This window comes from Trematomus bernacchii, unplaced genomic scaffold (genome assembly GCF_902827165.1).
Source record: "Trematomus bernacchii unplaced genomic scaffold, fTreBer1.1, whole genome shotgun sequence".
Taxonomy (NCBI): domain Eukaryota; kingdom Metazoa; phylum Chordata; class Actinopteri; order Perciformes; family Nototheniidae; genus Trematomus; species Trematomus bernacchii.
Window position 1 is genome coordinate 120,123 of NW_022987698.1, and position 12,190 is coordinate 132,312.

At 38.9% G+C, this 12,190-nt stretch overlaps 2 protein-coding genes across 3 annotated transcripts in view; both read right to left on the minus strand.

The window, feature by feature from the left end:
• The window catches only part of vgll4b (vestigial-like family member 4b), a 34,961-nt gene extending 32,483 nt beyond the window's left edge, over positions 1–2,478 (minus strand). The window contains exons 1-2 of the mRNA XM_034138786.1: positions 2,336–2,478; positions 760–833 (exon numbers count right to left, since the gene is read on the minus strand). Of these exons, the coding sequence (XP_033994677.1) occupies positions 760–823 (64 nt within the window). The 5' untranslated portion in view covers positions 824–833; positions 2,336–2,478. The remainder of the gene's footprint in view (positions 1–759; positions 834–2,335) is intronic.
• Positions 2,479–3,964: 1,486 nt separating this feature from the next.
• tamm41 (TAM41 mitochondrial translocator assembly and maintenance homolog) lies at positions 3,965–11,419 on the minus strand. 2 transcript variants are annotated; one of them, XM_034139521.1, is made up of 8 exons: positions 11,055–11,419; positions 9,311–9,493; positions 8,756–8,848; positions 8,417–8,567; positions 7,596–7,741; positions 5,650–5,815; positions 5,391–5,453; positions 3,965–4,757 (listed from the first exon to the last, which is right to left on the minus strand). In XM_034139521.1, the coding sequence occupies exons 1-8, from the start codon at positions 11,190–11,192 to the stop codon at positions 4,666–4,668; spliced, it is 1,032 nt and encodes a 343-aa protein (XP_033995412.1). In that variant the 5' UTR covers positions 11,193–11,419; the 3' UTR covers positions 3,965–4,665. The 2 variants fall into 2 exon arrangements, with proteins under 2 accessions (XP_033995412.1, XP_033995413.1); XM_034139522.1 differs by lacking the exons at positions 9,311–9,493; positions 11,055–11,419 and having other exon boundaries at positions 8,784–8,848.
• Positions 11,420–12,190: the final 771 nt, after the last annotated feature.

The following is a 12,190-nucleotide window of genomic DNA, read 5'->3' on the forward strand; positions in this document are numbered from 1 at the left end:
TACTGCTGAATACACATGCTTGACAGAGATGCTGTATGCGAAACCAATGTGAGTTTGGAAAATTGCACAGTATAAATCTATTTTAGTATACCTCAACAATGTAATTATGATCAGTGGAAATGGCCATGACATGGGCCCTTTAAGAGCATTCCATGGAATATAACAAAAAATGTATCTCGAGCCGGTTTCTCAAACTTACCTACCCCACCTTTAAGTGTTTTACTCAGCTATGGAGAGGCCCGCTGATAAGGGTTGGCCATTTCTTCTTAATCTCGGAAGGAATTTTTTTTCAAGCAAGTCCATAGACATGATTAGGAGAGAAGAAATGAAAAGCCAGAAGAAGACAGAGACAGGAGGTCTGAGAAGAAAATAAGAGAAAAGATGGAGAGGGATCAACCAGACAGCGCCACAGAGTTGGAGACAGATAATGAGACAGAGATCTACCCAACCCTGATTCCAGTGAAAGCAGGTTAACACAAGCAAGCCGCTGAGTTAAAGCTAATGGCAGTTGAGGGCGGTTGGTCTTATTTGCCTGTGTATCTGCAACTGCAAGCTTGCACAGCACAAAGACGCCTATTGTCTAATGTCAGAAAACAGAGCCGAGGCTTATGGGTGAACATAATGTTACACTTTATCAATAGCAACTCTAATCTCAGAAATCATTTGTCCACAGGGCACCTTTTACACAGCAAGACAGAATGGGAGTAAAACTGCAGACACACAAACATAGGAGGAAGTGATAAAACTGATAAAACTTACTTTCCTCTTCATTGGCATGAACAAATGATGCTGCTCTTGACAGAACATCCAGTGGTGTCTCCATGCTTGGATGCCTATGGGACAGAGGGGAGGGCACTGTCAACATGTGTGGCTTTCATCTCTTAAACAATTAAAAAGTTAATATCTGATAGAGGCCAGTTTATTAAGAGCTCGAGTTGTAACATTTTAAACACATTCAGACACCAGAATCAATCAATATCTGAGTGTTGGTAGACACCAAATTGTTTGAGAAATAGCCTTTTTTTTTTTTTTTTAAACATTTAACGAAATACGGTCAACCGATCAGTTCTTAATGTCTAAGGTCTAAGTAGAAGTCTTCCCTGATTTGATGTGATTTGCACAAACTAAATAACTGACTAAAACATTTGAAACAATTATTTTCACAGAGATATTTTACCAATGTATTTCTCAGTCGATTCATCTGAAAAATATCATAACCATAATAGTTTTCCAGAGCCAATGTGACAAGAGGCTGGAATCAGTACATTTTGGGTTTTAAAAATTGACTTTCACAATAATCAAAAATAGTTGCGGATAAGTATTCGGTTGAACAACCAATGGATTAATAAACTAAACTTGTTATACTTATTACACCTTGGCATAATGCTTCTCCAATTGTACTTTAGGGTTAGGGTTTGAATGAAGAACTTGTACTTATTTGTAGTAATGCTCCCTTTAAATGGTATTAATACTAGTTACTAGTTCATTGTTACTGTATAGTTTGTTTTAATAATTGTGACCTTCCTGTGAAAGTTAGACTCTGTCCTCCAAATTGTTTTAGCACTTTTGGGGATTTGTTTGTCCTTCAGTGCTGAGCCTTCAGTGTAGCTGTGCTATGAGAGGCATTTGTGGAGAAAACGCTTCAGCGCGCTTCTCTTCCCTCTTTCTGCATTCCTGAGATACCTTTCCCTCATTTCTACAGGAAAAAAGCGTTTTGAGAACGATAGCAATACGAACTTACTACTGCAAATTCAGACTTAACTGCAAACGTTCCAGGTTTGTTGTCCTGCATCTCGTCACAACACCGCACGGTTTACTTGGTGCGCGCGAAGAAACGCCACAAACTTTTATAGGACCATGACTCGGGCAAAAATGAAAGCGATTATTATTATTAGCAGCAAGTGCGTCCACTTTTATTCCCACCAGTGCTGTAGGCTATCTATATCAGCCTGACTCAGTGCTTCCTCGGTCTTTTGAGATCTATCCAAAGAAACCTATCGCTTCTTAATTCAGTGATTAGTTTGACTCCTCTCCACAACAACCACAGAAGGGACACAAATCCCCAGATCCCTGGAGAAAAGCATGTTGTTTCCTGACATGAGAAAGTTAGGGAACCCGCAAATCTGCTCCACGTCGTGAATGAAATGTCAACCTTCGTAAAACGAGGCGGATATTATCCCAGCCATGTGTTTACAACGCTGTCTCCATACACATGCTGACTATTTCACAACAATAAACGGACTGAATTCGTAGCGTTGGACTCAAGAAAAAGAGCGCACTATCACCCTACAAACCCGAAACAAGTCAGTCAGACTTCATGTTAAGCAGCACATACCTCCTTCAAACGCCACTTTGGTATCGTCCAGTATGATAGTATCCACACAGGAAAACAAAAACAAGACGTATATTCCAACGAGACACAAAACAAAAAGCGGCGGTTACACGGGGCAGTACGAGGGCTGTCGGGACAAACTTGGTTGTAGGCTAAACGAGGAAGAGGAGGAGGTGGTGGAGGAGGGAGGAGGGAGGAGGAGGAGGAGGGAGCAGGGCAGGAATGCCTGGAATGATGGAATTCAGTTCCTAGCAGGTGGTGAAAGTAAAGCGCGCTGATTGGTGGAGCACTGCAGCGATGATATCAGCATATATTATGTTAATGACGCATTGCATCACGTCCCCTGAAGGTTAGGCTGCTGTCACTGTTTACCTCTCAGGAGTCTGGTGAAACATTTAGCAGGTGATTAAGGAGAGCTCCCTCCCTTAACAGCCACTGTATAAGTCACTTATGTAGGCTATAAGCCAGTCAGTTAACCATCAACCTTTCAGTTTATTGTTTTAATCTTCCTTAGTTGTAATTCTTAAACTGCATAGGCCTATTCTATTATAAATGATTGTGTCAATGTTAACATTTACACCACACATATATTCAGCCCCATACTTAGCTTTTATAATTAATATTAAATGGATAAGTAATACACTATATTGTAGTTGTATGCAGTCATGTAATGGTGCTAATGAAGAAATAATATCTGCTCACAACTACATTTATATTATAGTGCAGACATATTTTGAATGTTTGATTACTTATTTCACATTCTAGAGTGGTCATAATAGAGGTTGAATGATCCCATTTAGTGTTTAAGTGGAATATTAATCATGCATCACTGAGGTATTTTATCTTATGTTATGTTTTAGGTTTTTTGGCCTAGTAAATACACAGAGATTCATTAAAAAATGCAGTGAAAGAGAGGACACAATCATTTGAGGGAATGTACCTGAAAGATGACTCATGTGTCCGTAACTGAAGTCAGTTGTGAAGCATGACTCATGCGAAAGTTTCTAATTAAAAGGTGGAAAAAAAGTAACAGGAAGTGGTGCTGTTTGCATACTGATGCATTGTGATGGGATGAAGCAGGCCAGTGTATAAGTATGACAACACTGATTATAAGAACATCTTTTTTAATGGCCAATTTAATGGCCAATTTCGACATACATTAGGAGACCTGTCTTGTATTCAAAGCAATGAGTTATGACACTAATGATAGCTTTTTTCCAGTTTGAGACCAGGGAATTATGCCTAAATTGCACTAAATTCAATACAGTCATTAGTATTGTCATTAATTACATCTGTGCTTTTCTTGCTATGAAGTCTAAATATCTGTAGTGAAAAACGTCTATGAATATGATCAATTTTGACCAATTAATTGTTACCTTTTTTATTATACAGTAAGAAAATACTAAAATAATGTTCTCAAAATAAATGTATAAAATTGTTGTTCACTTCAAATATGTCACTCTAGTTAGCTCTAAATTAATAACAGCAGGAATCCAAAATGAGTAATTCAAGAGAATCTAATGAGGAATAGGAATAATATATGACAGGCAATCCTTATGAAGTAGATGTTGATGACGTTTCAAAACATACAAGATATGATGTTCAGAATTGAATCCACAAACCCTCTGTAACTAGTCCTTGCAATGTGCTTTAATACATTAAAATAAAACACTAAAACCTACTAAGAACAGAGTCATGCTAATTGATATCTAATAAATGTTTTATTAAATTCATATTTCAAAGACCACAGCAAGTTATCAGGAGGGAAAGTAATCAGAATTTCCGCATTAAAGACCTCCTGTTGTCTTAATGCCCAGCTTATAGCAAGGTGGCAGTGAAGTAATGAAAGATTGGAGATCTTTGGAGTTAGTTTAGGATAAAAAGTGAGTGCCCACATCTGTAGACAGTTCAATAAAGCCCTCTCTCTGCAAAAGATGAAAGTGACCCACATAGATATCTTTTTAATCTCCAAGCTGCCCATCATATGGCTGTCCACACAGAAAATGGATCTTACACTATACCATATTTCAAAAGAGTCATTATGCGGAAAGGTTCAATCTGTAGAAACATTAAATGTCAGCCCTAATTCAGACAGGCTCTTGAAATGTCACCCTTTGTTCATACAACTTCTATGTATTGCATGATAAAGGGCAGTTAGTCTACACTTTTCAAACACAGACTCGCTCAGTGATCCCCTTCATGGAGGCTATAAGGTGATATAACAGGAGGTAAGTGTGTGATTCTTTCAGCAGTGTGTCAGGGTAAAAATGGAAGGATGGAAGTTCGTTGTTGTGCGGACAGTTTATAGAGAAACAACTGGCGAACAGACAGTATCAGGACATCTGTGAGACTGAAGGCTTCCTTCTCCAGCCCTTCCACATCTTCATCAGCTTCTTGGAGCTGTACGACACCGTCTTCCATAAGCCTGTGGAGGACATGCAGTACACTTAACTTTAACAAACACATTAAAGTACACTATATTAAAACTATTGTTAATACATAGTGGAAGACATCTTGACATTAGAAATGTTTTATTGCCGAGAGTTAGATGCTTAGATTGACAACCTTCTTGTATCTGTACAGCAGATATTAAGCTAGCCTGCAACCTGTTAGCTTAACACAAAGACTGTGTAAAGGAGTACAAAACTAGCCTAATTATGTCCAAACGTAATAAAATACACTTTCCATCACCTATTAAAACTATTAATTGTTACTTGAACACATATTTCATACATATTAAACAAATGTTTGTGCTCTTATTGTTATTATGTTATTACGTTATTATGTTGCATTGTTGGAGAAGCCTGTGACATAAGATTTTCAACTACATAATTACTCTGTAGCTATGTCAGATTGACAATAAAGAACCTTGAACCTTGAACCTTGAACTTGAAAGTGAATTTGTTACCTTTCGACAGAGCCAGGTGTGCTGTCTTTATTCTAAGCTAAGTGTTTTAGCTCCAATGTTAGCATACAAACATGAGAGTACTATTTATCTTCTTCTGTAACTCTGGGCATGCAAATAAATAAGTGTATTCCTTAAACCATGAGTGCTTACCAGCTGTAGCAATCCCTTTGATACTCTGTGTTATACTGGAGGTTTTCACTATAGATGAGATACCTGAGAAGAAGCAAAAACATATTATTCATTTGTAGCCTAATCCTACCTTATTTAATATTCACCACACATGATATCACCCTTTATCTGTAGCATTTAGTGAATTTTAATGAAACATCCTAAGTATAATTCTCTTTCTTTCTCTGCCTGCTTGCCCCTCTCTCTTTTCTACATCCATAACTAATTCTCTAGTCCGAACCTTGTTGAACGACAGCTCCGCAGTCCGGGTCCTGAGCCACCTGCAGCAGGATCTCCTCCACATCTCGGTTTTTCCCCGGAGGATCGACCAGCTTTGTAATCCTTTGCTGAAGGGTCCGAGGCAATGCCATTAGCTGGATAAACTGACCCTCTGGGCTTTTGTCAACCTGCAGGCACAACAAAAAAAAAAGAATAAACTTGAATGGCAGCCAGAGAGTTCAGACCAGGTCTTCGTGAGCAAAGTGGATACAACAGGAATGTTACAAAGGTTATTTTTTGTATTCTATTGCTTGGAGCGTTTAAACAACGTGTTATTGTAGTTGTAAACTTGAGGGGTTTGTATCCAACACAACATGAAAGCAGCACAAATTCCCTAGCAATAAGTGAAACATAATAAATGCACCTGTCAAGTTATTCACATCCGCTCCAAAAGGTTATTGGTTCTTCCTTTGACCTTTTTAGCAAGTTTAATTAAAATATGGCCAGTAGTTTTTTCTTAATCCTACTGACAGTAACTTGATAAATCAGCCAGACAACGTTACTTCTTGGCGGTATAAATTAACACTGGCAGCACAATCCCAACTATCACATCCACAGGTCTCTTGTGAGGAGTCAACAAAAATGTAGACCGATAACCAGAGTGCATTGTTATTGCAGGTATTAAAGGTAGGGTAGGTAAGTTTGAGAAACCGGCTCGAGATACACTTTTTGTTATATTCCATGGAATGCTCTTAACATCCCGATAGCAATGAATATCTTAAGTGCTTTGACAAAAAATCCATAAAAAAAATGTCATCTGTGGAAGCCGTAATACTGTAAAAAGTACGACCAATCATTTTAGCCGGCCCGGCTAAAATAACTGGATGGCCTACCTGCCTGTCAGCCTTCCATCTGTGCACAAACTTATCTCGTGCCCTCATTGGTCATGTGCGCGTTCGTGTGTTGGAGGAGGGGCTCTGTAAGGAAGTGGCAGATTTTCTCCGGTTGTGTATTTTCAAACTCTAGCGATCTCGAGCCGGTTTCTCAAACTTACCTACCCTACCTTTAATGCATATCAAGATAATCTACCATGTTTAGTAGAAATGATTGGAGTGGGAGAAACTTTAAATACTCAACAATTAAAACATCACAGCCTTGCAACAAGATGCATGACAGAGAGAAATATTTGAGATAATACACTGCCAGTAGTCTGAAACATCACTGGACAAAGTTTAGAGTTGGTTTGTGCATGGAAGCATTGTTGTTCACTGTGCAAGTTGTGTTACTCACACACTTTAAACCCTCCTAACCACTCATTCCTGTTTTTCCAGGTTGGTGTGATCAGTATTTACTTGGTAAAACGAGGAGTGGTGGCAAACTTAAAAAAAAAAATGAAAATAAGATGAAACCTTACACCAATAACATGAAGAGAAATATGTACTCATGCCAATAAATGTGCAAACACAGACACGTACACACATCTCCCATGTAATACTCATTAACACAGTAAGTCCCACAGGTTATACCCTATTCAGAGTTTACTGCCAAGTCTTTGACAACACCTTGTACAACTCAGGTCAAAGCTTTGTTCCTATTTTCACTGAAAAGGCAGGAATAATATATTTTTTAAGATAGTAAAGGGAAGCATTTTATGACAATAATGACAGCCTGTATGTTTTTGCAAATAGTTCTGTAACAGATCAGCAAGAGTTTCTAAAATATCACATTATTACATTTAAAATGCATTCTGTCAAGTTGGTATTAAATCTCGGTTTATACATCAAATGCCTTGAAAATTCACAAAAGATTATTATGAAGAATTAACCGTAAGAGTAGCTATTCACATGGATATTTGAGACAGGCATTTTAAACAAGGAAAAACTGAAGACAAAGCACATTGTTGCTCACATATCAGGTGAGATGATTAAAGTGTGATAGGTCAGCGCATTTGTGTGTGACATTCTTTACCTCCAGTTGCCCTTGTTGAGATCTGTACACCACTTGAGGGCAGTCCCGTAGGATGTTGCTGTACAGAATCCGGAAGTGCTGAATGTTGTCTTTGACGATATTGGCCACCTTGGATTTATCTTCTCCGATCACCATTCTAAAATCCCCTGAGAAGGCACAGACAAAATGTTTTCCCTTAAGCGTTAAATACTTTACAGTTTTAATCTACTCCACGCTGTACTAAGATGAGATAAGATAAGCTTTTATTGATCCCCAGAGGGTGTTTCAGGAGCATGGCTGTAACACACGCTGAGATATTAAACATCTGGTGTTCAGTTTCCAGTTTAAAAAAAATGGAGTGATCCACGTTCATTACTTTACCTTCTGCTTCTGTAACTCATGAATCTATATGGTAACACTCCCTTTGTAAGCACATTCTTAGCATGTAAATATTTTATAGGAGCAACATTAACTGTCACATTATCTGTACAAATCAACCACATTAGTTGTGGGAAATAGAACCATCAGTCTTATAAATGTTATAGATACACCAGTCAACTGATTCAGAACCCTGCTGAGGGCACTGTACTTGCATTAATATCAAAAAGCCAAAAGAAACCGGATATAATTATCAGTTTTTTTTATAACAACAGTAATAAGTGTGTGTGCAAGTGAGAGAGAATTAGAAAAGTTAACTTAGTTGCACATCTCTGTCTGGACTCCTCTTCTCTGTATAAGTAATACAACTGATTTGGTCATCTTGTGTCGAAGCCTGTATGCATTTTATGAATGTGTATGTGTTTAATCTTCTTCCAGCTTTTGTCGTAGTACGAGCAGGTTACCAGCATAAGAGAGCCCAGCTATCTGCATGAAGAGGTCCTCCTCAGTGAAGCTCTCTGGCAGCATGAGGAAGGAGGCTGTCACAGCACTCTTCAGGTTGGCCACCAGAGCAGCACGGAGCTTTCCATTCTCATTCTGCAGCAGCATTTTCACCTGCGTGGGTACACAAAGACACACATGTTCATGGATGCAAACATAAAACACACGTATGCAACACCTGAAGATTAAACTGGAATAGGTATTCAAATGTGAAAATGTCTGTCAGGAATTCTTTAATGAAATGAACATTTAACTGTTATTTTAATTAACTTTTGTCAAAGAAAATGATTCATGATACTGACTGGTTTGTGAAGTCGTCCAGCAACATACATGGTCTTCCAGTGCATCAGGTCATCTATGAGGCACTCTGTACCTATCACACCATATTTGATGATCTAAAAGGACGAGGAGAAGTTTATTAAAGTTAACAAAGTCTAGCTAGACAACAACAACAACACAACAACCTTGAATACAGTTTCAGGATGTGGAGGAAAAGCAAATGCATGTTATTTTTATGTATTCTTTCCTGATATGCTTTATACTCAGCCGATTTTGGTTAGATTATTTATTCATGAAGATTGTACAAAGCTTTGGCAATGCTGTATGTCATTATGGTCAAATAAAGCTATTTGAAATAAAAAATAGAAGATAATTATTTCTGCTAAAAACCTTCTGCTGCTTAAATCAAACACTTAAATCCGACCAAACACAAAAACATGACTGCTTATGACACACATATGGAGAAATTATTATTAACAACATCTGGACAGCTTCTACATGAGAAAAAAACGTCATTGTGGACTGTAGCGTTGGTGCAGAAAAAAACATTAAATTATAAAGCTAGAGAAGTCCTTTACCCTTCCGTCCACAGGCACCAGTGTGTTGTAGTATACAGACGCCCCATGGTCATTTTGCACGGAGCTGATGGTTGTTGGCCCGAGCAGCTTGAGGATGGAGTAGTGTTTGCGATTCTGCAGCAGATTCATGGTGTGCCATGTCACTGGGTCGTCCACAGCAAATACAAAATCAAGCATGTTTTTCTGAAAGCATTAAAAGGTAAACACAACTGTATAACATTTTGTTGTTTAAGTAATTAAGATACATCTCTAACATGAACTGTAGTTTATCATCTTTCATTGGAATCATATTGAGATCCAATCATGTTCTGTTTTGCAAATTAATAAAACTGAGCAAATTCTACCACCACCAATGTTTATCACTTCATACACTTGGTACATATACTAAGCCTCAAATGTAAATGCCTCATGTAAATGCTCAGCCCTCTCCTCTACTCCCTGTTCACCCACGACTGCGTGGCCACACACAGCTCCAACACCATCGTGAAGTTTGCTGATGACACGACCGTCATCGGCCAGATCACAGACGATGACGAGACGGCATACAGAGAGGAGGTCGAAAACCTGACATCTTGGTGCCAGGAGAACAACCTCCATCTCAACATCAGCAAAACAAAGGAGCTGATTGTGGACTACAGGAAGCAGCAGGGAGAGGGACACGCCCCCATCGCCATCAATGGGACTACGGTGGAGAGAGTCAAAAGCTTCAGGTTCCTTGGGGTCCACATCACTGAGGACCTGACATGGTCTCTTCACACCACCACCATCACCAAGAAAGCTCGACAGCGGCTCTTCTTCCTCCGCAGGTTGAGGAGGTTCAAAATGGATTCCAAGATACTCTGCAACTTCTACAGGTGCACGATAGAGAGTATCCTCACTGGCAGCATGACGGCCTGGTACGGCAGCTGCACCGACCTCGATCGTAAGGCTTTACAGAGGGTGGTGAAAACTGCACAGCACATCACCAGGACGGAGCTGCCATCCATGGAGGACCTTTACTCCCAGCGGCTCAGGAAGAAATCACTACGGATTATCAAAGACCCCCCATCACCCCAGCCACAAACTGTTCTTTCTGTTGCCGTCTGGCAGACGTTACCGCAGCATCCGGGCAAGGACAAGAAGATTCGGAGACAGTTTCTTCCCGCGGGCAGTGAGACTGTTAAAAAATTGAACTGTTGAAACAACTTCAAACATTCAACTGCTACTCAGTAGTATGTATCTAATACCTAATATATATATATCATTCCAATAACTTGTATATAGACTCATACTGCACTATTCCACATCATAACTTTATTTCATTTTTATAACTATTATTATTTTTGTATTGCTCTTGCTCTTATTGTTATTATGTTATGTTATTATGTTGCATTGTTGGAGAAGCCTGTGACATAAGATTTTCAACTGCATAATTACTCTGTAGCTATGTCAGATTGACAATAAAGAACCTTGAACCTTTCCCCTACAAATATGTACATTTCACTGTGTGTGTGTGTGTGTGTGTGTGTGTGTGTGTGTGTGTGTGTGTGTGTGTGTGAGGCTAAAACCCCACAAAGCCCTGTAACATGGGACAATAACAACAACAAAAATGGAGTGCAGGAAATACAACAGCACAAGAGATAAGTGTCTCCTTCACTGAAAATGGACTATTAGTCGAACATTTATTTAAGCATTGGCATGCTAGATAGCCTGTAGCCAGTGCAAGTTTAATGTTGTGATCAGAGTTCACAGTAATGTCACTTACCCCCATTTGACCTTGGTTGGTGCCTTGTTGTTTGAAAACGCCAGATCCATAAGCAAAAGCTAAACTAATGTCCTGTGGAAACTGTGATAAGATCCGTCTGTAGACCACGCCGGTGTTATTTAGAGCTGGAATACTCATTTTGAACTAGTTGTAGATAGCTTTCCAGCAACAACACAAGCTCGTCTAAAAGCGGAGTAATCGACTAAATGAAGAGTAAAAAAAAAGCTTCGGCCACATAAACTAAGAGATACATTTCAGACTGAAAGTATCAGTAACAGTAAATACGACTGCATGCACTAAAATTGAGACTTGTATCGTGCATCAGGTCAGTTTGTCAGCTGTGCGCTTGACAGTCGACTTAAATTGACGTCACTGTTCACGCTCCCGCCTGGAGGCTCATGGGAAATCGAGTTCGACATGGAAGGTAAGCAAACTGAGCCGTTAAACTGCGAAAATACCGACTATTGTGCGTGTTATTTTGCATGTAGTTGCGTTTATGATCGATTACACTTGTGATGTATATACTAGGCAACACATTGCATCTTTTTACAACAGTTTTAGTACATTTTAACAGCTCTATATTCAACCAGCAGAGGGAGGTTTTCGACCAAGTTTAGCTAGGTGGAAATGAGGTAATGCTGATTTATATGGAGGGCCGTGTGCACTCAGATCAGAAGGTACCTGCAGCCAGCAGCCAGGGTCTGCTGTGTTGTGTTATGTGAAGTCCCACCAAAAGGAATAGTTAAAAAGGAGTTTTTACTGAACTCTAGGAAGTTTTGAAACCACACGGATTGTATTTCCTTCTCTTTTTACTTTTTGCTAACCTTTGTTATCTCATATAATAAATCACAATAGCTACATGTAAGGTGTTAACTTGACATTTTTAAAAAGCCTGTTTTTGTTTGGGCTCTTCATTTAATTTCTATCCTCAAGTTTCATTTTCTTTAGAGTGTAAATGTTGTATTCCACTGTACATTTTATAAAAATCCATCTTCATGTATTTAATCATTATCACGTGATGGTAGTTGAGTCATTCCTAGCATTCGGTGCCATTTCAGCTAGGTTAATCAAAAATAAAAAACATAATTTTCCATGTTTTTTTTATTTTATCTAAATGATGGCTTGTTAAAGTATAA

Coding starts and splice junctions, on each gene's coding strand:
- tamm41 (XM_034139521.1), bottom strand. CDS start 11,192: ATGAGTATTCCAGCTCTAAATAACACCGGCGTGGTCTACAGACGGATC. Junction 8,849..9,310: donor TGGTGCCTGTGGACGGAAGG/GTAAAGGACTTC, acceptor TCGTCCTTTTAG/ATCATCAAATATGGTGTGAT. Junction 5,816..7,595: donor CTCAACAAGGGCAACTGGAG/GTAAAGAATGTC, acceptor TTGTGCCTGCAG/GTTGACAAAAGCCCAGAGGG.